Raw genomic sequence first — 27,787 nt, forward strand, 5'->3', positions numbered from 1 at the left:
GGTGCCGCAAGCCACGCACAAGACCAAAGATCAGAATCAGTTTCCTTTTTCTCCACAAAAGGATAGCAAAACATATTTTACAACACTTCTTGTAAGTTCTAGAAGATGGCAGCAGCTCCCAGTAAGCTAGTCTGTCCAGAAGGGCGTGAAATTTCGAATGCAAGCTCAGCGCAGTACCCCTACGGCAAAAACAACATGGGACGGAATTCAGCCATACTACCCATATGACAAAAACACTCAAAGGGTTAAATGGCATAATGTGCAACAGCACTGCCCCCAGAACAAAGGCTGAAATTTTTAAGAACAGCGGGCCATTTATTTGAAACCCCTCAGGTCGCATTCTCAAGGGGTGGACTTCTTCCTAATTGAAAGAAACAAAGACAAAGAAAATAACAGACAAGACTTGTGTGCGTAGGTGAAAACTGGCATGTAATGGCACGAGTTTCTACTTTTTCCGCCGAAAAAGCAGCTTGTCCCTTCCCTTGGCCTTCTCCGGAGGCACCGTCTGGAAGATGTCGTCCAGCGGATTGGACGGTGCGGGGCCCTCGGCAATGCGATGCTTCAGGTTGGCCTTGGCTTCCTTCCGCTCCTTGTACTTGCTGGCAGCGGCTGCCTTCAGGGAGCGTCGATGCTGCACAAGTGGCAATAGTCAGAGCAAAGCATCGTTACTGCGTGCCACCTCATCTTGCACATTAATTATAGGATACAGATTCATAACAGTTCTGTCCACTCAAAGAAAAACAGCTATTGTGCTCCTCAATGCAGTCAGACGAGCCCCTTAAAACCACATAAACCCTCTCCTACTACCCCTTCTTACGTTCTCTCATGTGCTGGCCTTTGCGTCGTGTCTGCACTGCATATGCAGAAAGAGGAAGAGTACCAATCACTCATTGACATACCATACGAAATGAACAAAATTTTACTTTTTTTTTGAGGCAGTGATTTAGAGACGTGTTTGCCAGCCATACCAGCAGCTCGCGCTATGGTGTAGCCTCCTTAACTACCCATTAGTGGCACCACATCATGTAGAGTAAACAAACTGAGCACCTTAAGGGCTCCCATTGGTAAGCAAGCGATGTGACTGACACTGCAAAGGAGGAGACATCAATTCAACAGTAAAAAGGCCCTGCAAGCATTCACTTTTGGCTAGTTTACAGGCCTTTCAATAGTTTCAATTTCAATGCTTGCCTTCTTAAAGCGAATGGTTCCATCACTGAAAAAGACGTTTTTTGCATGCTCGTCAGTTGAAAGGCAGAAAAACTTGTGTGACCAGCCAAAATGCGGTCAAAACAGCAAAACAAAGAAACCACAAGGAAGAAAACCTTTTGTGGCAAAATGCTCATTTCGTGATAGCATCGCAAAAGAAAAAAAAGGCACCATGAGCAGCTAGAAGCCCAAAACATAACCCAGTTTCTTAAAAAGCCTTAAGCACGGTATTTTCCACAGCTGCACCTTTGCAGCAGTAATTTTCAGCACAATGCCTGGCATGTGACAGTTGTGCCGCCACGCCTCTGCTTCTTGCCGCTGCTTCCAGTTCCTCGCGATTTGCACTGCCACGCTGCAAACATTCGCCCCTTTTCTTCCCTTCCCTACTCTTCACTGCACTTTACCGTCTTTCCTTTCTCAGTGACCCATGTTGCCTTCTACACAAGTTCATGGTCCGCTTTACCATTTTTTTTTCCATGCGCGCTGCGCACTGACTCATAGCCCCCAAGGCCTTTAAAAAATTGGCTTCTTCTCACAGCACTTGAGTTCAATGGTAAGGCCATCTCAAAGAGCACCGTTTTATCGTCTTCGGTATCCATTTGCCCCCGAATGCTAACCGTGTGACCCCCAGTTCACACATGCAGAGATGTTATCGTTGTATGGGAAGTATGTCACCAGGGACAAATGCTGCTTACTATAGCCGCTTCTTTGAAAAAATCGTTACTATAACCTCAAAAAGAAATGTAAAAAGTAATGGAAGGCAAAATGGGACTGCAGTTTCACTTTAGTATACTCAAGTTTACTAAAGTGAAGTTCTACTGCACTGCTACATTCTCACAAAAACTGCCTCATCAGGATAATCACCACTATCATCATCAGCAGCAGCTCAACTATGAACACTGCAGAACACAGGCCTCTAGCATGAACCACTAACTAAAGGTTCTGTGCCATTTGTAGCCACATTATTCTTACAAATTTCCTAATCCCATCTGACCTACTGTTTCGTTGCTACCCTGCCCTTGCTTGTTCCCTGACTCACATGGCTCTTTTACCGTCTAAATGCTACCCCAACAACCATCCTCCCCACTCAACAGCAACAATCAAATGCTTACACTCATCATGGTTGGTCTGCTAGTCACACTGCTAGTTCTGAATGCTGTACAATGGTCATCGCCCTTTAATATGCCTCAAACACTTCACATACGGACAATGACCCTCAACCTAACTGCAAGCTTCTGCGCAGCTGCAAAGTGAAAGCTGCAAAGGCACGAAGGTTAACAAACCTGCCAGTACAAATACCATAGATGGTTTGGTTTATGGGGTTTAATTGGGGCAATAAACCCCCAGTTTAAGCAACTGAGGCTATGAGGGACGCCGTAAAAAGGGCTCTGGAAATTACGACCACCTTGGGTCCTTTAACGTGCAGTGACATCACACAGTACATGGGCCTTTAGCATTTTGCCCTGGTCGAAATGCAGCCACCGCAGCCAGGATCAAACCCGTGCCTTTCGGGTCAGTAGCCAAGCACCATAACTAACAACTGTTCCCATGAGTGAGATACACAAGATGGCAGCTACACCTACCGCACTTGGGGTCACATAGTTTGGGTTGCTGTAGATCACCGCTCCTCCAAAGCTTCCCTCAAAAACCTTGATTGGGTTTAGCACAAACCGGGGGCCTGGGGAAAAAAACAGCAATAAAATTACTGGATTTCAACCAGCTTTGCATGCTGAAAATTAAGCACTGCTGACTACCAGTAAAATGAGTAAGAGCACTGTTCCACAGTTTTTTGGTAACCCTTGACTATAACCAATGAATGTACAGTTGCTAGCAAAATCTGATTGGATATGTGAGCTCAAAGAATGAAGTTGCAGCAATGCTTTGCAACCCAGTCTCGTGGCCAAAATGGTACCAACAAATGGAGCAAGTAAGTCCCCTTATCTTTGGAAAAAAAAAAAAAAATAGGGAAAATATGACTACACAAGGAAGACAACAGAACCGCTTTCTTTCAAGGCTATTTTTTTGCACTGTCTTCCAAAGATGTCCAATGTCCAGCTCGCTCAACTAGCTGTCTTGCTCAGTGACCTCACACTCGGAAGTCATTTCAGGTGAATGGCTGGCATGACGGTGTGAAAATAAATATTTTGCTGCACACCCACATTTTGCAAACTTTCACTGCCAACTGTACATTTAGCTGCATGACTGCGTACAAATGTACAAACAAGCTGTGGCTACCCAATCTCAGCAAACTTCCTAGCCTCATCTGCCCACCAGACTCATCGCTATAAGATGTCACATTTACCCCTCGCATTCGTATTGCAAGCCCTGCACATGCCCATTTCTTCTTGATATTCAGGACATTCTTACTGGTCTGCTCCCAAACCCATTTGCTCTAGGGTCAAACAAACCAGGACCAGGATGAATCTTTCTTTAACTACGAAGTTTCTGAGAAAGCTGTAGAGCTTTCCTTCGTAGCCGTATGGATGCGCTTGAGTGGGTGCCAATGAGTAATTACTCCCTTATTACCATTTGCTCTATTCCTGCCTGTTAACTCCTATTGTTTTTCTTTCCATACCTCGCTGCTTCATTTGCCATGTATTTATTCTGAAACTCTTTTAGTAGTCTCCAAGTTCCTGCCCCACGGGTGAGTGCAGTAAAACCTCGGTGATACATTTTCTACAAATCTGGGGGGTAAAAAAAAATTATTACCCAGGAAAACATACAATTCCAACCACCAACAGTTTGAAAAATGTGACCAAGAATGAAGTACAAAGACATTTATTGACACTTTCACTTCTTACGAGGTGGATTAACACTTGTTGGCACAAGGCCCAGAGAGCTTCTATGGGGCTTACAGACTCCTATCGTATTTCCAGTGTCCTTAGCACGAAACAAGCTTAAGCAACTAGGCATGTGCAAATATTCGATAATTTCGAATATTCAATAACTTCGAATGTTTGGCCAAATAGTAAAGTACTCGATATTCGATTCGATCCAAATGTTTGGTATTTAAAGTCTCGAATTATTCATCTCGAGCGAATAACATTTGCGAAACTCTTGCTTCGTGTGGTTTTGGTTCAGCATACCTCCTCCAGGATGGCACCACGGTATGTGCGCAACCAAAGCCCCGACTTCACACCGCGTGTCGTGCTCTCGTGCGCATGCCAGAGCTGATCTGCGCATGCTCATGGCAACAGACGTGAGCAGGCAGAAGCGCAGCACCCAGATCTGTACCTGCCAGGTGTCTGCAGCCGCGCTACCCGCAGTGCGCACACGACTAACTGGCGTAGTGGGGTTCATCAGTAGAGAGAATTAGAATAGCACAATCTGCTTGTGCGTACTGCCAGTGCGCACGTGCTGACTGGTCCTCACGAGGCAGGTGCGCAAACAGCTGGCTGGCGCCTGTCCTCAAGGCGATCTGCCCGTGTGCAGTGGCTCCCCAAAGAAGCGGATCGCGCTGTGATAAATCTCTAATCAAAGGACGTGCGGCTCCCTTGACTTCTGTGCAATGAGTCTAAGGAGACTGCAGGTGCCGCAGTCACTCTTCTCCGCGTGAAATTTGCGAATCGAGTGCAATGGCACGAGCACAAGCGGGAGCTAGCACAAGGCACACAGGGATGGGTGCCCCTTTCCTACGCCTCAATCGTGGTGACACTGAGTGTTGAGCACACGGTGCATATGCCTAGCAGGCGCTCACGGAGTTGTTGCTCAAAAGCAATAGCTGTGCAAAGGCACAATCGCAATTAAGACCAGCAGACAGGGGACCCATAGATAGATCACACACCCCACAAATACGTCGGCTCCGCATGTAGGTCGAATCCCCCAATTTCCAATAGCCATTTCTGCATGACGACAACACAGCTTCAGTCAACGTGTCAAAGCTTCAGTGCATTCTCTTTTTCATGTAATGAATTTATGTGTTCAAAAATCTACTGTGTCGTTCAACGCTTTTTGTGTGAAAGATGTATTTAAATCATTTGCTTCAAAATCATTTGAAGAAAGAAGCTATTCACTTCGAATTCACTTCGAGCGTAAGACCACTATTGGCATACACCTATTAGCAATGCATCCAGGCCAGTGACAGCAAGGGTGAGAGTGGCAGGTACCTCTTCATTGTCGCAGTTTTTTTTTGTGTGGATGCTTCGCCCCATAGCATGTATACACTGCGCAGAAGGCGCTACACTGTAGCTAACTGCCGCCGCGCTTCTGATTTGTGCCGCGTGCTTCCAGGCTCAACGGGCTCTTCCGCATCATCGTTTTTGGATGCTCCACCCTACTGCACTGATGCATTGTGGAAAATCGCCGTGGCAGCTCACTGCCGCTAGCCCATTTGTACATCCGCGCATGTTCGGATGGCCACTAACTGCATCACACACTGAGAATGCAAAATTTTGAATGCACTTATCAAGGAATCGTATTGTCCAGGAACATATTAACAGAAAGAAAACACTAAAACTATAGAGCATTTTTACTGCTTATGATTTTCAGTGTATGAACTAGAAACGCATTGAGGTTTTATTGTACTGGCAAGCTCACAACACAAACCTGCCTCTTAAGGGATACAGGCGAGTTGCTATTCATAACCTAAGAGTGCATGCCAAATTTACTCCATTCCATTCCGATTCTTCAAGTACTTCACCCTTGTTGTCAAAGTAGTGGTGCAGAGAACTACGTCCACGAGCACACTCACCAATCTCGACAAGTGCCCCGCTCTCCTCCACAATCTGGTAATTGCGGAACCATATCCGGTGGTCCAAGAGTGAAAAAGTGAACACATGGTCTACAAACGGCTGACTCTTGGGATGGTACCTCGGTGTGCCGAACACCTGGAGAAAGAGAAACACCACAGGAATAATACTGAGTAAGAGTAATGAGTAATATAGTATTATCAGGACTACACAGACCCTAATCCCGTGACTGCAACTGCATGGCGGGACTATGCAGGCAACTACCTATTGTGACACGTAATTCAGTTGCCGGGAAAATATGAGAATGATTCTTGTTCCAAGGCATGGCGAAGGGGGGTAAACTTTGTCAATGCTCTCCAGTTCATCAACTTCTGAGAAACAGCGCTTAGTGTAGGAAGTTAACGTTTGTATTACATACCAGTAACTGTCTTGCGAGTTTTAGTGCAGTAGAAGTACTAGGCGCATTTTCCGATTTCGAACATTATGCAGTATGCCCCTGAAACCATGCTTTGTGTGTGGCAGGCGGCCCACCAGCCAACTGGGTTGTGGGCAATCTGCCTGGTGTGTACACAAGGCCTTCAAGGTAAATGCCTTCAAGGCCTTCCCCCCCAACCCCGCTGACGTCACCAGGGGGGGGGGATGCAGCGGTGATGTGTTGCCCTAATTGGGTGCAAGCTATTGCGAGCAGCAATTTTTAAAAATGATTTCTAAATTATAGCGTCCACGCAGAGCTTTCAAATTTGACTCAAATAACTGCAAAGACCACATGTACAGATATGTTGCACTTGAATATGCCTATCAAAATCATTTCAGGTTCCTTTAAAGAAGACTAACAGCTTTTCAATATGAATGTGGGTCAAATGCTAAAAAAAGAAATAACAAGAATGTATCAGCATTTCAACTGGGAACGAGTCTTCATCGTCAACCACAGTTATCGATAAACATTTACAAATTAATACTTCTGTGGTAAGACCTGATCAAAAATCTATGCAATAGAGGCAAGCACACAAAGGCATTTTGGGTGCAATCAATCTTTCAACACAGCCGTGTGGTTATACGCTGACGGGCCATTAAACTTCCTTCCAAGGACACCATATTCAAACTTCTCCGAGACATCTTAGATGTTGACTGGTCAGTAGTAATGACCATCCTTTTGGCCAAATAAAGTGCATATGCATCACCCATCAATGCATGCTGTGTAGCTTGCATGAAGTATTTCAGATCCTGGAGTGTCAACTAATGCCCCAGACATGTCTTAGCACTTCTGCCAGTATTGGAATAATGATGCAATATCACAAACGTCACTAAAAATGTTTGAAGCTACTCTTTAGTTTCCTTACATCTTTTTCCCCCCATGATATTGTTGTTGCATTTGTATCGTGTATTTTGCATTCCTGTTTCTTGATTTACTCTTTTGTATAATTGATTTATAATTTAATTTTAAGATCTTAAGAGCATGTTCATTGTTTTCACCGTGTTGATTTGTATATTGTATGCCCACCCTGCTAAGGTCTTTGTAAAAGATCGTAGTATCAATAAATAGATAAAATAAATAAAAACAGAAAGGCACTGACAGCAGGCTTGAAAAGCAGGAAGTGAGCCAGCACTCCCAATAATCGAACGACAGTCCACAGCTATCACCACAGGCACTTACAGTTAGTTAACACATTCAACAGAAACCGATAAAATTTTCATGAGAAGGCTACAGTTCACTTCATGATTATACTTCCAACAATTGCAAATAGCAGCGGCACATTAAAAAATACACCAATGAAAAAAACCAATGGTCATTAAAAATTGTTATGGTGAAGAAGCAATACACACACGAACTTATCTCCTCAATGTGTGCTCACAGAAACCACATTCAAGGTAAACACTCAAGAAGCATCCATGTCACTTTAACTGTACCTGTCAAAATTCCTTTTTCACTAAAAACTCTCACGAGGACTCAGTGCAGGTAACACCTAATAACGCTCACTTCGGGCTGAACAAGGTGCTTTCAATCCTTTTTGCTTTGCAAAAGTCCAATGGCTTCAACAAGGTGCTGAAGAATCATACATTTTTTCCCTTCTGCCCCTCCTTGCCTACACGCATGCAAGCAACAGCATGCAAATTGCAGCTCCTAAAAAAGATGGTCAAATTAAATAACAATAACCAGTTAAACAGAACAAGCAACAGATTACCTTACGTGCTACGCTAAAAACAACGCCCTCCAGCCCGGCACTGCAGCCAAGGCTGCGAAATTTTTCGTCGAACACATCGTCCTAAGGCATAGCGCCCCGGCACTTATTATCACGGATAGAGGCACCACTTTCACTGGCAAACTCTTGGAATCCCTCATGCGACTGAGTGGCACTATTCACATGAAAACAGCTGTCTACCATCCCCAGACAAATGGCCCAACTGAGCGCATACCATCCCCAGACAAATGGCCTAACTGAGCGCCTTAACAAAACTCTTGTCGACACACTGTTCATGTACGCTGACGTTGAACATCGATCTTGGGACGATATCTTACCATATATTACTTTCGCTTACAACACGGCTCAACAAGAAACCATGCGGAGGATGCCCTTTTGTCTGTTGTACGGCCGCAAAGCGTCAACGATGTTGGAAGCAATGCTGCCCCATGATGGCCACGACCCCAACATTAGTGCAGACGAATTTGCTCTCCGCGCAGAAGAAGCCCGACAACTCGCAAGAATGCGCATCCTGAACCAATAAGGCCATTACGCCCGGCATCACAGCTGCAGCCACTGACTGGTGACGTTTGCCCCGGAAGACAGAGTGTGGGTATGGACCCCCATTTGACGCCACGGTCTTTCTGAAAAACTACTAAAACAGTGCTTCGGCCCCTACATAATTCTCAATCAGCTAAGCGATGTAACCTACAAAGTTCTTCTGGATGGAGTTTCCCGGACTACTTGCCGTCAGCAGAGACCCGAGATCGTCCATATCGTGCTCTTTTGCTCTTTCCGAGAGGGAGGGTAATGCCGCGTCTGCAACAATAGCCGCTCGGCACGCAGCTCATGTGCAATGCTGGTGGCTTTTGAGAATAAAGTTACATTCCACACTACACAGTCATAACTGTCCTGAGAATTTAACTTCGCGTAAAACCTTATGGCATGCGCTTGCCATGACTGGCCGGCGCTGTCGACTATTAAAAAATCGTCGGATCACAGTGTGATACCTTATTTACTCGAACGTAACGCGAGTTTTTCTCCAGATTTTTTCTCATTAAAGTCTACCCTCGCGTTATAATCGAATACCGCACTTCGATTGGCCTAAAGCAGTGCTGCGCTGCAGCCATTTCAAAGCAATCAGCTTTGTTTCGGTTACCACAGTTTTGTGATCTTATGCTGGCAACATGGGTACCAAGGAAGCCAAATCCTCATCCATCCAAAGTCAAAGCGGTGTTCTCTGTCATTTTTTTTTTTGTGTTCGTTGCGACCTCGCGCTCAACGCATTGTCGCGTCGTGTTCTTGTGGAGTCGCTCGCGGTGTATTGATTAAGTGCACACGATGGCAACGCGTTGTGCTAAGTGCGATGCTCGTTTTAAGAGAAAAGCGATCCTGTTAGCTGAAGAGGTCGGGAATTCTGGGGCAGCTCGAAGATTTGACCTCAACGAGCCAACATCCGCAGATGGCAGCTGCGGCGGGAGGGGCTTTTTAAATGTGAGCCCGACTGCAAAGGATTTCGTGGGCCTCGCCACAGCCATCACGTCGAGCTGGAAAAAAAAAGTGGCGGACTTTGTTACCGAGCAGTACAAATGTCTCATGGCAGTCAGAGCCGAGCTGATCCGTTGGAAAGTTAGAGACGTTTCTCGGGAGATGGGAAGTTCAAAGCATCTCGTGGGTGGGCCCAAATGTTCATGAAGAGGAATAGATTCTCTCTGCGGCGAACAACATCGAGGCGGCAGAAGTTACCGGGAGACTTCAATAGCGAAAAGGAAGACTCCGTTTCTGAGAACTCGGCCTCCGAAAGCAAGGAAGATGAGTAAGCATGTTGGCCACCATGTCTATTAAAAGTACTTTGTTTTGCGTCCCTAAGCCTCGCGTTACATTCGTGGTTTTATTTTTTTCCACTGGACAGCATGTAAACTCACCCCTCGTATTACATTCACGGTCGCGTTACATTCAAGTAAATACAGTAGTCAACACCTTTCAAAGCAAACGATGCTAAACACTTGCAACACAAACACAGCTGACCGCATGCTTTCGTATGATGAAACGGACGGGCGAGGGGCTGCAGGACATGAAAATTCGACTCTCGCAAAAAAAAATCTGCCAAATTTTTTCTCCCCTACGTAGTGAAACCTTCCCGCAAATTATGTCAACTTTTCTGAAAAAATAAAAAATAGGCTCATTACGCAAGTAAATACGGTATATATAAATAACTTTTTTTTCCTTCTCAAGCATGTTTGCTGTGTACCCAGTCATGGGTATTAATGTACAGCCTTTGTCAAAACTTAAGAGCACAGGAGAGTTTGCTAGTAAGCCCTGTAATAGGGCCCTTGTGGCATCCATGGAAGCCCTGACCTTTGGAGGGCTGAGAACGAATGTTTCGCCGTTCAGAGATCTAGAACACTGAGGAAGCATACTGCATAGCCCGGAAATCAACCCCCCCCCCCCCCCCCCCTGACTCCAAACTTTTGACAAAGACAATGTGGAAGCTTGGCCATGTTGGTGTGTCATTATCGTTGCAGCGCAAAAGACGAGAACGAGATTAGTTTGTGTACTCATCCCATCCTCTGCGCTGTAACAATAATTTTGACAAAGGCTGCACTTGTGTTGTCGATACTATGAGCCGAGGTTTGGCGCTGTTTCTTGAAGCAATGCCACGACATACACAAGCTGGGAACGACTCAACTAAAATCAGTTTGTATGTCAGCAATGCCAGCGTGACATACAAGTTGTCTGTCACAAATATTTGGTACCAAAATGAGGAAGGTAGAAATGGCAACAGAAATGGGTGAAGATAAGAAGTGGAAAAGGGGAATGAACACAGGCGGTTCCTCACCTGAGACAACAATTCTTTCATTAACCTTGAAAAAGGAGTCTCATTAAAGGCCTGCAACAAAAAAGGAAAAAGAGATGTTACAATAAACTCTTCAGCACACAGGCGCTGTTGCCATAACAGAAGATGACAGTCAACCATAAGCCAATGCAACGACAAGAACACCTATCTGACCTCCGAAAGAGTTTTGCCGGCACATCCAAAACAGGATTGGTTTTACAAGAAGCCACTGCTGTTGTGAAAGCATCTCCAAAGCATTCCAGGCCTATTTATGCTCAATGCACTTCTTAATGGGACACTGAGAACAACTCCATCTAATTACTTTCTAATAGTAAGATACATTTTTTTAAAAAAGAAAACATCAGTTGGTATCAATGAGCCATGATCCGAGCAGCCCTGTACTCCTGCACTCTCCGATCATAACAGTAAACGAAATCAGCTTTTTAATATCTGACTATTAGAGAAGCCACAGGCATCAAAATTTTACAGCTAACAATTTTTTCTTGTGATTAGCTCCTTGCTTAGGTACAAAGAAAAGTTTTGACAATAGACTACTTTTTTTTGGTAGCGGAGTAATTCTGTGTGGTGGTCCCAAATGTAGTTGTATCCGACTACATAGTAAAAATTGAATTCCAGGCTCTTTCTGGCTATGTCGACATTTGTCTTGCAGCAAAAGATGAAGTTACAACTGAAAAAATCAAATTAAAACATCCCCGCCATTTGATTTAAGTGAATGACACCTATATCAGGAAATACTGGATGCAACTGCTTTGAAGTGAATGGCAGTGTAGCATGGCCTCTGGGATCCACACCAAAAATTCTTGTGTCAACACACGTATTTTGCTCACAAAATCGGCCTGTGATGGCGACACTTGTATTTCATTTTTTGGTCTTTGTTAGCTTATCAAAGCCCCCTTTTTGGCAAAAGTCAACAGAATGTCATCTTCAGCGTCCTTTTGAGATGAACGCAAATCTTTGGGTGGATTTTTTGGCATTTTTGAAAAGTGCACTAAATGAATAAATACAGATTTTCCCTCGTATATCTTCAGCAGTTCTAACATCATGTGCTTCATTGCTTTACCAAACTTGCAGAACGCCTGGCGTGAGAACAAAATATGGTAGGAGCCTAGAGTCACTCTACAATTTTAGCCAAAGAAATGGTTTATGCAGTGACATTCCGCAATTATTTTTATCAACCCGAGTGTTTTCTACTCGGAACATTATGTTCATTCTTGGATAATGCACTCGTTACAGCCAGGTGAAATTAGTGACAGGGTGAAAAAATGAGAAAGTAATTCAGAAATATAGGAACATCACTGCGTCAAGAATTCCTCGAGGAACACAATGCAACAAACTGCATGAAAATTCATGAAGCCATTGTCATGCTATGCTTTCTGGAAGCAGAGCAGTCAGGTCAAAAACTTTTTGAGAAAACCGGTACTTTCATGAGATCTCAGCCAGTTTTTTGCTACCTACGGTCACAAAAAACATTTTTTTTTAAAGTCACTTCTGGGCTATTTTCGGTAAAAATCTTTTGAGATATATTTGAGATATGATTGGTTTATAGGGGTGTAATGTCCAAAAGCGACTCAGGCTATAAAGGACGCAGTAGTGAAGAGCTATGCAAATTTCAACTACCTGGGGTTCTTTAACGTGCACTAACATCGCACAGTACACAGGCCTCTAAAATTTTGCCTCCATCTAAATTCTACCACCCCGGCCGGGATCGAACGAGTGTCTTTCGGGTCAGCAGCAGGGACTACAGCCAGTGAGCGACTTCAGCGGCCATTTTTTGAGATATGAAAAATGGTGTTTTCTGAAATTCAATTTTTCTAGAGATTTTTGTGATCTGATAGCCGCCTCCCCCTTTTAATGGCACTTCTTGCGTATCACGCAACTGGCAATGTACAGGCTGTCCATCAATGCTCACTAGCAACATCGGCAATCGCTCACTCACGGTACGCGTCACATGGCTAGTGATCGCGACATTGGCAATGCATGGCGATGTGGATGCAGTGCTTATTGCTCGAGTGTTCAGTTTCAGCTCGCGTTCGTACCATCGTTAGTGGCACGGGAATGTATTTGGAACATCCAAAATTCTGCCCATTGCACTCTAGCCAAGGACTTTCACAAATTTGTATCAACCATGATACAAATCCTCTCAATCCCCGTGGACTTTGTAGTTCCCTTTAGTGTCCTTTTAAAATACACTGCACCAAAACAAAATGTCAGGAATTACCTTGTCAAAGGATAGGAGCGGACGTGAGCCTTTCAGGCAGTTGCCCGTCATCTTCAGTTCCTCCATAGTGTGAACTGAGAGAAGAAAAAAATTTCATTTTCTTCATTGCATGTTATGGACATCAGAGAATTTAGAGAGAACTAATCACACTTTCAAGCACCACAGGCGTGGCGACATTTCTTGTGTTTACCTAACCGACCCAAGACATTATGCAAGTCAGGTCACTTCCCTAAACAGCTAACACCCCTATCATATGAAAAAAAAAGCTCCTCTCTCTTCATTGTTTCTTGCTAAAGATAGTTTTGGCTAGTTTTGTTTCAGGGGGTCTAACGTTTGAAAGCGACTCTGGCTATGAGTGACACCACAGTGGAGGGCTCCAGATAATTTCAACAACCTGGAGTTCCTTAATGTGCCCTGACATCGCCCCACACATGGGCCTTTAGCATTTTGCCTCCGTGAAAATGCGACCGCCACGATTGAGATCCAACCCATGTCTTTCAGGTCAGCAGGCGAACACCACAACCACTGGGCTACCACAGCGTCTTCAAAAAAAAAAAAATGTGGCAATAAACATGGATACAAACCCACTTAGAAAGGCACTGAGGACAACGCCATCTGGTTTTTATAGTAAGTTTCATTGTGTGACCTTTTACGATGCTACATCCATTTGTTTGGCAGCAAAAGATATATTTATTACAGAGAAATCAGGAGTTGAAAAAGTAATTTTTCCCACCATTCAGCTTAAACTCATGACGCCGATGACATCAAAATAACTGTGGCCTCAGTGACTTCTGACTCAAAGTGGATGACACTGCAACTTAGCCTCAAAGATTTGCATTAAAAAGGTACTGGACATCATCACGGTCTGCTTATGAAAATGGCCTGCGTCAGTAGTACCTGGATGTTTTTATTTCTAGCTTATAAGAGCTTCGTTTTCAGTGAACTTACCTTTCGTGTCGATAGAATGCGGTAATCAATCTAATAAGACCCACTTCAATTTGCCCTCAGTGTCCCTATACATGCCTTGCACCAATACCATAGCAGCCACCTTCTTTAAGACCAGAATGTGCAGCAATAACCTGACAGTTATGTTAATAAATCCGCTTGTAGCCAACGGGCCCCCGAATACACTGTGAAAGCTAGCCTCTGCGAACAAAGACTACACCCGTGACACCAAGGGAAAACTATCTATGAAAAAGTTGGTCCAGAATCCATAGCAAAATATTTGATTAACAACTGATTCATAAATTTTTTACGTCCTATAGTAACACCATGAACTAGGAGGAAGCATACTGTTGTGATGGATTCCATTAAAGAGCTGCTTCAGGGTCTTTCGAAATGCACTGAAACCTCAATACATGGGCATTTTTTGCATCATGGCTGCATCAAAATTCGACTGCCATGACTAGAAATGAACCTCCAAGCTTGTTTTCACCAGCCAAAAATAATAACCACCGGGCCACCATAACATGTGTCTTGAATAACCATATTTAGTGGATACCAAATGCTTACGGAAGTTATTATGTAAAAAAATTCCTAACAGCTCTTCAAACACATTTATCAATGAGCAATGTTTATCAGAATTTTTTTTTTTTTTCTGTGCAGCGGCAGAAGAACCATGTGTACAACAAATATCTGACTTGCTAGGTAATGACACTACTGCACAGGTTCTCAAACTTAGATCTAAGGAGCTTCTGGGTTAATAGAAGATGCTTTTTGGGTTCTCCAAGCACCCAATTCCAGCCTTTCATTTACCTCCTTCATTTCTGGACTAATCATACTTTAATTCCTCATAGCATACTGCTTCACTCAACAGCCAGTCATTATTAATTGAATTTGGTCATTCTTAGAGACTATAAATCTGTATGCTCTCTTCTGCATGCATGTTATGGACGGAGGGAAGGAAGTCAAGACACGTAGGGTTCTTCAGGACTTTTTGAAAGTCACTGGGTTTCCTCCCTGATGCTTGTGCATGCTTTAGACAAGTGAGCGCTAAGGAACGATTCAGACAAAATGACCAAAACTTTCATGCCGCTGCCAAAGTTCTGGCAATGCATGTAACCAGACACACCACGCTCATGCTCTCTCTTACAGCAAAGATCTGTTTCACATACCATTCTCTATGAGAAACTTGACAGATGGCCCATTGGGTATATTTGACATCCTGAGAAAAAAAAAAGTATGATGATAAAAAGTCGATCAGATGTCAACACACAAAACAATTTTCTGAAATCAACAATGCACTCACCATAAATAGAGATCTTTCCTCTTTTTGTTCTCAAAATACAAACACTTGTTGCAATTTTTCATTTCACATATCTGAAACGATGAAATTTTTGCACGACAAGAGTTACTGTTGTCAACTATTTTCTTGAAGGAATGTATGCATCAAAATTTTTCTTCCATTATCTTCTTTTAAATGACGCGCTAGACATTAATATACATGGAGCACCTGGTTGAATTTACCTACAATCACTAAATAATTTATAATTGACTTCATTTATGCTGTTTCGGTTTCGTCAACCGAACAATGGCTGAGAAGTGTAGCTGGACTTTAGGTAACACGAGGCACGAAAAAACAGCAATTGAACTACTGATACGTCGTTTGCTGTAATTCTAGTCCTCGAAGCAGGCTGGTTTAAGTGCTGTTTAAGTGCTGTAGTGAGTTAAAACTACATATCAATGTTTATCCTGAAGTTTTTCCGTGCGTCACATGGCCTAAAGTTCAACTCTACGTCGCAGCCATCGTTCGGTTGATGAAACCGAAACTTAACTTTTAACGCACCATTTGAAAAAAGACACACGAAATATATTTGGGCGTCTATAGTCCTTTAATCTGCACCCTAATGTAAAGCATGGTACGTCACAGCCATCATCGTTCGGTTGATGAAACCAAAACTGAAAAAACGTGAGAGAAGAAATTCAATTATAAATTAGTTAGCAATAGTAGACAAATACCACGCGGTAAATCCATGTATTCTAATGTTTAACGCGCCATCTAATGTTTAACGCACCATTTGAAAGCAGAAACACGAAAAAAAATTTAGGCGTCTAGAGTCCTTTAAGCTGTATCCTAATATAAAGCATGATGGCTATGCAGAGCTACTTTACATTCTGGTTACTCACCTCATTTATGACTACAAGGGGGTCCTTCTTCTCCATCTTGGACTCTGTGAGCATTGCAAAGAAAAATATGCATACAGGTGAAACGACGATACTCTGCATAAACATCTAGGTGCAGTGGAATCTGCTACAGTCAAACCTGGATATAACGAAATTGAAAAAAGTTCGCAATTTTTCGTTATATCCAGGTTTTCGTTACATGCAGTTTTGGGTTAAGACTGGTAAGGATTATGCCAAAACGAAATAAAAATTCGACAGATATCAATTCAAGTGAACTCGCCATTCAAAGAATTTATTTAATAGAGAAAAACTGCGTAATTTTCGCTTGCTGTTTTTGCCCGATCGAAGCCACTACTCGGCGCTCCAAGGAAACTAAGGCATCCATGGCTGCTTCATCGTCCTGCGAGCCGACGAAATGGCGCAGAACGTCCACCGCGTCCATCAGTTCCCTCGCGGTGGGAACAGCACAAAACGTATCAGGCTCTGACGAACCGTCACCTTCAAGGCTATCTTTAACGGTTTCGACAAGTGCCGCATCAGTCATCTCTTCCGTAGCCACGGCGCCGTTGTCCACGAACAAAAAGTTGCACAGCTCGACACCGTCGGGCACCCCACCGTTCATGCGTAGTTCATCTCACGCTTCTGCGACCTCGGGTGGGCTTGAAAGTTCGTCTTCAGTGACTGTAGCTTGAATGGCCTTATTTACCTGAGCCTTGGCGAAGCAATTGGTGATCACTTGTGATCCGACCTCTTGCCACGACGCAGCAAGCATTTCGATTGCTTGGTAGATATCCACTTTTGTTGGCCATTCAAGGCGGATGTCCAGGAGCATCTTCTGTATCAATCGACGCCGGTAACAGCATTTAAAGCTGTTAATAACCCATTTGTCTAAGGGCTGTACCAGAGAAGTGCAGTTAGGTGGCAAATGCTGCAGCTCGACCTTAGAAAGCTGTAGGCCTTCCACATGGTGCGCGGAGCAGTTGTCAAGCAGCAAACAAATGCTGCGAACTTGTCGCTTGACATCTTGGTTGAGCTCCTTCAGCCAGTCGTAAAAAATTGCCCGCGACATCCAAGCTTTGGAGTTTGCCACATATTTTACTGGCATCCGCCCTGTTCCTTTAAAACATCCGGATCGGGCATTGCGGAAAATAACAAACAGGATTCGCTTGTCGCTGGCTTCAGTGTTGGCGCAAAGCAAAACCGTCACGCGGAGTTTAATTTGCTTTCCACCGCGGCAGTCTTCTCCTTTCAGTGAGAACGTGCGGCTCGGTAACATTTAAAAAAACAGGGCCGTCTCATCAGCATTATAAATGTCGGCAGCTTCATAGTGGCTGAAAATGCCGGGAAGCTTCTTGGCCACCCACGAGGCAGCAGCATCGCTGTCTGCGGAGGCAGACTCGCCAGATACCACTTTTCCGACGACACCGTGCCGGCTTTTAAATCCTTGTAGCCAGCTGTTACTCGCTTTGAAGTCGTCGTGGCCCAGGATACAAGCAAAATCTATGGCTTTCTGCTGCAAAATCGCGCCACTTATGGGCACGTTTTGTGCTCGTCTGTCCAAAAACCATGCAAACACGGCGTTGTCCACATCAGCATACGTCGACGTCTTCAGTCTTTTCTTCTGGGCGCTTGTGCCCGACTCCATCGCACTGCGGATGCTTTGTTCTGCAGCAAGAATGGTTGACAGGGAGCTGGCTGGTATATTGAAGCGGGCAGCGACATCCTTCTTTTTTTTCGCCGGCGGTAACCGCATTCAAAATCGAGAGCTTATCTTCAAGCAACAAAACTTTGCGTTTCCTCACAGCAGAACTCATCGTAACGAACCGACACCGTAAACACACACCAACACACACACGTCAACACGCTGACGAAGAAGGCTTACCATAACTGCGCCGCAACACCACGAAAAATTTGTCATAGTAGTGCCACCTAGTGTCAAGCTACAAAATGAAAGCTTAAAAGTTGCTACGCTTGCCACGGAGCGGCGATAGCGGCGCTCAACATCATCATCATCACTGAGGTCTGCTTGTTTGCTGCGATTGCAAGCGTTCTGCTCGCGGCCTACTTTACCTTTTAATATAAAAACTTACTTAAACAATATTCATTAAATTTGCGCACTGCCCGGTCAAATTTCGGGCAAAACATTACAAGATACAGCTCGATGATCAGAGCCACGGATTCGTTACATCAAGGTCAACTGCCGCAACGAGTTCGTTACATGGAGGTCGCCTATACATGGGCTTCAATGGGGGATGTGCTGGGGAATTGAAAAATTTCGTAAAATCCAGGAATTCGTTACATAGAGGTTCGTTACATAGAGGTTCAACTGTATTTTGAACTTGCTTAATCAAACAGATGCTGCAGTCCCGTCAACATCAAGTGGAGACAAGTAACGATAATTCGAACTTAGATGGGACCAGATATATTTTTAAATTATGTGCAGCTCAAATTAATGGGAGGCGTGCCAGGCTCCTCTTAAAACACCTGATGCTGGCAGGACCAAAGCAACAGTTCAAATAAACCAATAATTTCAATTAGGCAAATTGGCATTAAAGAGGTTTCACTAAAAATAAAGAAGGCTTCCCTTATATTGAACTCTGCACAATTAACAAATTCTTGGTCCTTTTCACGTTTGAGTTCTGAAGCGCCGAATAAACCAACAAGCTCCGAGACGCACATAAGGACGTCAAATGCAGGGCCAGAACAAATTTGTTGAGAACACCCAGTGTGCGAGTTAATAATGAGGGCTTTTATTATCATTACACCTTCTGCAAAAAAGCAGCAGTATGCCATTAAGGTGGGACAGCCAACCATTATTTGCTCATGATGGACACCTGTGTCACAACTGGTGTCGTTTACTGCAACTACCCGGGCCTTGCCAAGGATCTCTAATTACCCTTGCCCTGCCTCAGCCATGGTTACCTAACCCTAGCGGACTTCCTAATCTCATTGTTCTTCATGAGCCTCAGCCGCCCTAACTTGTCCCCCTTAGAAGGACACTAAGGTAGTTTTCGAATCAGCTAACATTCGAGAATTCTGTACTAGGCTCGTTTTTGATCACGCTTGTGAAGTTATTTTTTTTTACTTTGGCTAAAACAGTGGCACTATCACCAACTGATAACATAGTGTTCGCAGGAGAGAACAGGAGAGTAGCGCAGGAGAGGAGAACAGCGGAGAGGGAAACTACGTCTCTGTCGGCCAATGTGATGTCATGTTGAGGAGCCGGGGATATTTATTTCGAGGCACCCGAGCGAGCTTTCTTCAGCGACCGTTTTAAGGTGAAAGCCTTTCTTGGCTCATGAGTGGTGTGGACGAAAGTTGTCCGCAAGTATGCCGCAGATGGAAGTTCCAGACGGAGGCTGTCCGCAAAAGTGTCTGCTTGAAGTGTCAATCATAAGTTGTATGGTAATTAAAATAAAATGTAAAAGTTGATTAAGCAACAGTTAATAACCAACAAATATGCAATGATAGTAGTAATATTTAGTAAATAGACAGTAAAAAATAGAGATAGTGATGATGATAGTGGTAGTGATAATGCTAGAAATAAGAGACCATTTTAGCTGTGTGTACGCAAGTGCTTGCGTACGCGAAGCGCTACGGTGCTGCGTGCGTTACGCGGTCAGCACACGTAAACAGTATAGCGCCATCTAGTGACAAGACGTCAAAGCACATCAATGCTCGGTTGCAGAAAATTTCATCCGTGATTACTGATAACTAGGGTGAGCGCATTGGGAGCCTTTTTTTGTTCCAAGAAGAAAAACTATGCAAACCTAAGAAAATCTAAGAACTGACTAAAAGCCAGAAAACTGCATCTGCAGGTGTCGTTGCTAGGAGAAAAACACACTGCGTATAGTTAGGCCTGGGAGCTTGAAAATCGCCAAATTATCTGAAAAACAGGAGCTAGTTATCGCTTATACCGCTACGTGTAGGCAAGAGTAGGCGAAATAAAAGCGAACCGCTACCATTTGAGCGAGCTATTGCGTCGGAGAATCCAGCGGTGACATGTATTTATTCCGAAGCGGGCGAGCAGGGCGCTGCCATCTTGTCAACGTTAGCGTATGCAAGCCACGCAAGCGCCGCAATGCAAAGTCCATTGGCTAGCGTACGCACGCAAGACACAGGGCTTGCGCTTGCGTTCTGCACATGCGCACTACCGTCCCCGCAAACTCCTTGCGTACTCTAAGCCGTTGCATACGCACAGCCAAAACTGTCTACTGATAGTGCTCAAGAAAGTGATAGCTGGTGATAGCGATGATGATGATATCGATATTGATAGTTGGTTATAAGATTATTGCAATAAAAATAAATGAAAAGGGAGGCAGAAAAAATTAGGAAAATAAACAAATTCAATAAACATAAAATAAAAAACAGAAAAATAAAAATTAAAGGGGAGGAAGAAAAAAGGAAAGGCTTTCAAATTTCCACTCTTAAGCAGACCTAAGCAGAATCCTGTAATTTTTCTCGTTCTGGGTACATTATTCCACGTGTTAATTGCATGCATTGTGACATACAAAGCGTGTCAGACAAGTTTGAACACCAGATTCAACACAAGGCGCTGCTACGTACAGGTGCACGGACAAATATGGCCACGAATATGTCAGCCTCCACTGTTTACCACAAGATCAAAACCTCGCAGCGCAGGCATTTGCTGCTGTGAAAAGGGAGAATTTCAAGCCGACTAAAGCAGGCGTACTCTGCTCGAAGCCTTTTCATCAGAACGGCTGCATGCAGAGCTTGTCCTTAATGTGATCTCTAGGGATTTCTCCGTCAAAATGGCACGGCTGAACCACAACACTGTTTCTTTGATTTTCTCACATATGAGATGCCTGTCACCCCTGCCAAGAAGCACACCTGCTAAAAGAAGAAGCATGGTCACAGAGCCCCTGTAGAAGCATGTGTCACAGGACACATGTGTCGTTTTCCTTAGCACACGTGCGGCCAGACCTCTTGGGGCGCGCTGAGCAAGGCTCGGCTAGACGTGTCCAAGCAAGCAAGCATCAAAGCTATTCATATGTGGCATCTCACTTTTCCATCTGCTGCTGCCTCATTGCGATTAAAATGAAAACATTTAAGAGAGAAATGAACGTCAGCAAAGTTCTTGTAAGAAAACACAATGTTTCGAAACTTTCCTCAGTTTCTTCGACAAAATATGACTGCAGGCGAGTTGCAGCTTGGCTCTTAAACGTACATATAGTTGACCGGCAGGTCACTAAACTTAAACTGCAGATCTAGAAAGGGGGAAGGGTTACGAAGCAGCGATTATTATTCTTTGAACTTGGCTGTCATAAAAAGACTCCATATGGAGGAAAATAAATGACCTGCTAAAATAAGTGCCTACTAACACAAATACAAAACATATAATACTTGACAAAAAAAGTGTGTATGAAAAAGAGCCTGCTGAAATGTTCAATCACTATTCTGTAAATGTTGTCACTAGTTACATTATCCCAAAGCTGCATAAAGCGCAAGTAGGAATGAAACCCAACCAGTGAAAGTGAAATCATTCATGCATTTAGTTCGTTTAGTAGCAGCGCAACGTGTGATATAAATAATGTCCTCAGACCAGCTAGATGTTTATATACAACCTTGCCCTACCGACATACCACTTTCCACAAAGAGAAGCAGATATCTCGAGTGGCATTGATCTTTAAAGGTGGTAACAAAAATTGTTCATCGAACTAAGGTTCTATATCTATCCTACCCGTTTTTTCAAAAGTATTAGAGAAGATTATGCACATTAGAATAACAAACATTGCTGATAAGTTTGATCTTATCAGCCCAGCCCAATTCGGATTCCGAAAACATAGGTCAACAGAGCTTGCACTCCTTGCCCAAAAGGAAATTATTCTGAAAGTGTTTGAAGCAAAGCTATTAGTGACTGGCATACACATCGAGTTCTCGAAAGCTTTTGTCAGATTAAACCGTTTAACCTTATTAAAAACACTAGAATTATACGGCATAAGAGGCACTGGACTAAATTTAATAACTTCATACCTCCAAACTGAATGCAAGCAGTTTATATAATAGAAAATCTGTCAGCATTTCAACCGGAACACGCAGGTGTTCTACAAGGGAGCAATCTGGGTCCTCTTCTTTTCAATTTCTATATTAATGACATAACCCAGACCAGCCATCTTCCAAAATACATAGCACATACAGATGACTGTACGCTCTTATTTCGTATTTCGAACTGCCAAAATATTGTACTTGATATAAACCAAACACTGATTGACTTGCATGCTTGGAGTGTAATAAATTCCTTCGAAATAAATGTCAGCAAGACCAAAGCAATCCTTTTTTTTGCACCTAAGAACTGAGGTGCAACGTTTAGCACAGATATTACTCTTGACAAAAAGGTTATAAAAATACGCCTTGGTGTATATTTTTATAAAAATATGACCCGGAATAAGCACGTAAATTACATAACTCCTTGTCTGTCGAGAAGGATTGGTATACTGGCTAAATTTAATTTTTCTTACTACTTGCCGTCAAGTTACATATATGCAACGCTTTATTTCTTTCTCACATAAATTATGGTTTTCTTGTATGGGACAACACCACAGTAACCAGCTTAGGCTAGATGCAAGTATTGCAGAAAAAGGCCATACTTTATTAAGACATTTTACTGGCAAGCAAGCAAACGCACATACAAGTCAACTTTTCTACAATTTAGGTTTGGCTACTGTCCGCAATCTCTATTTATTTAATTTAGCGAAAGGATACAAATGCAATCTCAAACTTTGATAACCTACTGCAATGGCAAATCTGTCTACACATTCGTCTGATATCTGGAACATACCTTTCTCTGTCTTCATAGGATCAACAAATGCTTCATCGCTGCCTTCCGACTTTACTTAATCATCTCAATGATTTCAATTTTTTTTGCAAATGTTAGCTACAAGGTATTGAAACAATTTCTTGTAGTGCAACAGTGACATACACATAAATATTGTATCATTGACGTCTTTCTGAATCATGTACTGTTTATTGCAAATAATCACTGTCTGCTATTGCACCAAGGGAGCTCGAACCCCGTCAAGTAGACAGATTTCTACTTTTTTTCGAGCCCTCACCACCTTGACAGAAAATAAACGCATTCATTAATTTCCCCGTGTCTGCTGAATGCATCATGACTGAAGCAGTAGCCTTATGCATGGATTTGGCTTGGTCTCCAGCACAATAGTTCCGTCAGTCTATCCTGTAGTCAAATGCCTCGCAGCGCTCGGTCAATGCGCTTCGCTCACTTTGATGTCAGCGTTGTGCTGCTTCATCCTTTCTGTGAAATACTCCGTTGTTCGAACATAAAACAACAGGCACTCAGACCAGGGTATTTTGTAAACAACCTCTTTGGCCTTTTGTTTCGGATGACAGTACTTCCGGCGAGGCATTAGGTGTCCAGTAGAAATCAGCTTGAGTATTGTTCGCACCCCTTCCTTTCCCATAATACGAGCCAAAGTTGTGCTGGCGCCTTTTACGCATGAAATGCATACATATCTTTCCCACTGGCGTATGCTTTGGCTAGGTGTAGAATTGTTTTGGTCATGCCTTTTTTGGTTTCAGGAGGTACTAGAAATAAACCAACTGCGCTATCCTTTTCTTTGGAGGTCAGCGAAAAAATAGTCGCCATAATCGCTTTTACATCATAGAAACCTGCGATATGCACTCTACGCAGCACCCAATCCATATTGGCAACCTCTCCGGTCCTCAATGTGCCGCCATGACCTCTTTTGGTCACGTCTTTTTTGGTTTCAGGTGATACTTGTTTCGAGTATTCTGCATGAAAAACTGTAGGATGCCACTGCCAGCCCGATTCTCCCAAAAAGTGCTTCCAGGCTGGTTCACATGCATGCAACCGAGTGAATTGAGCGACTGTGCGGCACTTAAGCAGCAAAAAATTTTGAATTTGTTGGTACCTCGCCGAGCAGCCGCGACGACTCAACGCCGCTTTTTGCGCCACGGCGGCAGGATTCGCTAGAGTTTTTGCTTGCATGTGAAACAGGCTTCAGTGTCCCTTTAATGTACTGCCCAGGCCTATTCAGCTTCTCCTACTTTCCACTACAACGTCACCAACTCGCGCTTGGTCCTCTACTACACTCCGTTTTCTTCCTGCTTCAAAGTTTTCGTTCCACAACTTGATGAGCTGCACTGAGCTAATTGTGAACAAGGCACCCGTAGTGGTGCCGAAACGTCAATTCTCTTACGGTTATTTTTTTCCTTTATGACTTTGGCGAGTGTTCGTTTAAAAGGATATGCTGAACTAATCTTCCTATTCGCCGCACGCTGCGCTGTGTTCTCCTAACCTAATCATCAACTGTCATCAGAAGTTCATTAAAGTAGCGCGCGCCGCTAGCTACTGGAGCGCACTGACACGTGCTTCAGTGTCTGCGTGTTGCTTGGCGATTGCAGTTCGTGCCAACTCTGCATCCGTGGCGTGCCGTCTAAAGCAGGTCTGTAGCGTTTCAGTGCAATGACTCTTACGAAAACAATTTTCTTTTCATTTTTCATATAGTGCACTTACCTGGCTTGGAATGAGGCAGCAAGGTACGGAGGTTGAGCATCAGATGCCTGTCCCTGAACGTGATTCCCCGCGATGCGAAGATCATGACACGCTGCTTGTTGATCCATTTGAACTGTAGAATCAGTGACAACAGCTATTAGAACAGAAAAAGCAGAGTGCTGCGCCACGCGTACTACTCTAGCGATATGGTTTGGCTCGACACGCAATATTTCTAAAGGTCTCGAGCAACGCACGACTGTTTACAAACGTTCAGATTTCGCTCCAAGCATGGCGCGTGACAAGTTGCTGCTGGCCAGAATTCCCTCGAACTTCAGATTCACGTCTTTCCACAACGCATCATATGATGTATACGGTTTTATACCTTTTTTTCAGGTGGATCGTCTGATTTTCTTGTAACTGGAGGCAATCTTTCTTGTGTTTCCGCAGGTTCCTCGGCGTCCTCTGCCGCACGTGAACGCTTCCTGCGCTTCGCCATTTTCAGTTGCTGCGGGCCTACACAACTACGCTCATCCCGTTTTTAGCGTCAAAAGCATTTTTTTTTCGTTGATCATTTGTTAGTAACGCTATAAATGCTTAATAAAAATTATAAATAATTAAAGGGTGTTTATTAAAAAGTTTTTTGAAAAAGCTGTTTTACTTGTGTCGGATCAAAATGACGCGCTTTGTCTGCCTTTTTGCTGGTTTAGTTTTTCGTTTACTAGCAGCGGCAGCGAGCAGCGGTGGGTCCGACGCGCACGTCGCATCACCCCAGTGAAAACAAGCTAATGCTTGTCATCGGTGGCGCTAGGTTGTTCCGCCTTCGAATCCTCTGGTAAACAGGAAGAGTGCATACGCGCCAAGCTCCGAAGCGCGGGTGAAAATGGATTCGAACGGCAACTCCAGTACCCCGAAGAAAGCGAGCGGTGCTGCTCCCGGACCAGCGGTCACACCGCTACGACAATCGCCTAAAGTCGGGTCAGCGTCGACGACAGACTGCTCTGACGGTGCGTGTTTTCAACTCGACAACAAGCTGACAGGTCGGCGCCGACGTTTGTTTTGCCCCGGGGGGGTCACGTTGTCGCAGATTTGACCGGTTCTTTCATGCCGCCAGTTGAGGGGAGGAGGGAACAGACGTTTCGATGTGGTACGATCTAACGGTTGCAGTACTGGTTTGACGTTCGCATTAGACCATCTCGCGACTTCGACGTGACACTGTGAGTTCGGTTGTCCGACTCTGGAGTTCAGGTAACCCGGCTGCGGAGAGGATGTGATGGAGCGTTCGCATATTCTCAAGCGACGTGTTTGTTTCTCAGGGCTCTTTAGCCAGAACTGGTCGTGCCGATTAGCGCTGGGTGTAATTCAGGAGGCTCCGTTGCGCAAATTGGCTGCGGCATATAAAGCGTGTCAGGTCGACTGGCCTTCGTTTCGGCGTTCGGGTTCCACACTGCACGCGGTTCGAACCGAGGCGCGCGAGAGTGCACAACGGTGAAATTTTTTTGGCATGCATGCTACTGCTGCTGTTGCGGATCTCCGCTGTAATAATTGGGCTAACAGCTTTTTTACCTGCAGACAGTTGCACAATCTGTGCACGAACCAGATGCGAGAAATTGGACAGCGTTCTAACGGCGTTCTATTGCCAGCTCGTGCGCGTGCATTCGCCATTGCTCAGTGGTTTGTGGGAACCTCAGGGCACATACGCAACGTGAGCCGTGTGCCTCCTCCAGTTTTAATTAGCTCCAAGTGATTATTTCTTGTTGTTGTTTCTTAGGCATTTTCGCGCCGCATCGTTGTTAGCATGCAGCGCGGTGAGTTGTCTTCCGTATCCACAGAGTCAGTCCCTACTGCCTTCAAAAGTCTACTCAGTGAAGAACTATGGTTCTTATTCATCGCGTCAAATTAATGCAGCATAATCTCGGTAGCCCAAACTCGAAAGCGGACCGCAAATTTGCTCGATATTTGTGGAGTTCGAATTCAGAGGAACCCGATCTGGATCCCCTTAATATATTCGATGTTGACTGGATTGAAGCGCCAGTTGGAATAAACGGGAAGTTCGAATTAAGCGCTAACTGCATGAGGCGATAATTCGCGGCGAAACGCCGCGCGATGGCTTTACGCGAAGGGGTTGCAGCTGGCGAACCGCTGTTGCTCATTGCGTCGCTCAGGTTCTCGACTTGCAGAAAATTCCACTCATCGCCCGAAAGCAGCACGAGAGACTAGCCGATAGCAGAGCTCTGTGGCTGTGTAGCTTCTGATCTATAGCTAGTTTGCATGCAAAGTTTGTTTCAGCGGAGAAGGTGCCAACACTGGCTTCTTCATGAGCCATGCACCGGAATAGTTCAGTTAAAGTTTGGTAGGACTGATGAAACAAGAAAGGACGTTGTTGCTTATGTTGCCTTTAATGTAGTTTTGTGCCACCGTACTAGCTGTGTCCCTTATGAATTCAGTCTATTACCGAAGAGGGATTTTCATCATTTTTATCCTACTTTACATTGGTTAATCTTGTAAATGGGCTACAAGCGCAGTTACACTTCCCTGATAACATTAGGTAACTGCAGCAACTGACGAAGACTCGAAACGTGCCATCGGCGAACCTCATTGCTTCGCGTAAGTGTACTGGCCGTGACCATCATAAGTCACGTTACAAGGCAACTGGCCTCAAGCGGTTACCATTTTAACGAGATTATACTGTAATTTCGCGCCTACAAACCAACCACGGAGTGAATTTGCAATGATGTGCCTTCACGCAATGAGCTCCTCTCACACTGGCTCGCATTGCTGACTGATTGCAGAGAAAAGCATGGCGTCGTTTGTGCTGAAGAGCACTCTCTCTCCGGAGGCGCCAGTTTTCGTCCCCAGGCATTTTAGAATCCCTCCGCCACAGGAAGTTGCAGAGCCCTGCTCACCCTGTCCATCTTCACCAGTGAGTTCACACATATTGTTTTCTGCCAGTTCCCTTTTTAATCTTGTTGTGTTTGAAATCAATCGCTATGCTATCGTTATGTGGACAACGTGCAATGA

The 27,787-nt window shown here is 44.3% G+C and overlaps 2 protein-coding genes across 5 annotated transcripts in view; one reads left to right on the plus strand and one right to left on the minus strand.

Annotated features, from left to right (window-relative positions):
- Positions 1–412: 412 nt before the first annotated feature.
- LOC144110455 (ribosome biogenesis protein BRX1 homolog) lies at positions 413–25,301 on the minus strand. Its single transcript, XM_077643357.1, has 10 exons — positions 25,152–25,301; positions 24,791–24,902; positions 16,276–16,319; positions 15,398–15,468; positions 15,264–15,313; positions 13,150–13,223; positions 10,914–10,964; positions 5,897–6,032; positions 2,790–2,884; positions 413–631 (listed from the first exon to the last, which is right to left on the minus strand). Exons 1-10 carry the CDS (start codon positions 25,263–25,265, stop codon positions 446–448), a joined length of 933 nt encoding a protein of 310 aa, XP_077499483.1. The 5' UTR covers positions 25,266–25,301; the 3' UTR covers positions 413–445.
- A 168-nt stretch (positions 25,302–25,469) lies between these two features.
- Positions 25,470–27,787, plus strand: part of LOC144110454 (polyadenylate-binding protein-interacting protein 1-like) — a 29,392-nt gene continuing 27,074 nt past the window's right edge. For 2 of the 4 annotated variants that reach the window (XM_077643353.1, XM_077643356.1), the window contains exons 1-2: positions 25,512–25,806; positions 27,559–27,689. In XM_077643353.1, coding sequence (XP_077499479.1) covers positions 25,650–25,806; positions 27,559–27,689 — 288 coding nt within the window. In that variant the 5' untranslated portion in view covers positions 25,512–25,649. Of the gene's footprint in view, positions 25,807–27,558; positions 27,690–27,787 lie in introns of all 4 variants that reach the window. The other 2 variants (XM_077643355.1, XM_077643352.1) reach the window with 2 other exon arrangements.

This window comes from Amblyomma americanum, chromosome 11 (genome assembly GCF_052857255.1).
Source record: "Amblyomma americanum isolate KBUSLIRL-KWMA chromosome 11, ASM5285725v1, whole genome shotgun sequence".
NCBI classification, from domain to species: Eukaryota; Metazoa; Arthropoda; class Arachnida; order Ixodida; family Ixodidae; genus Amblyomma; species Amblyomma americanum.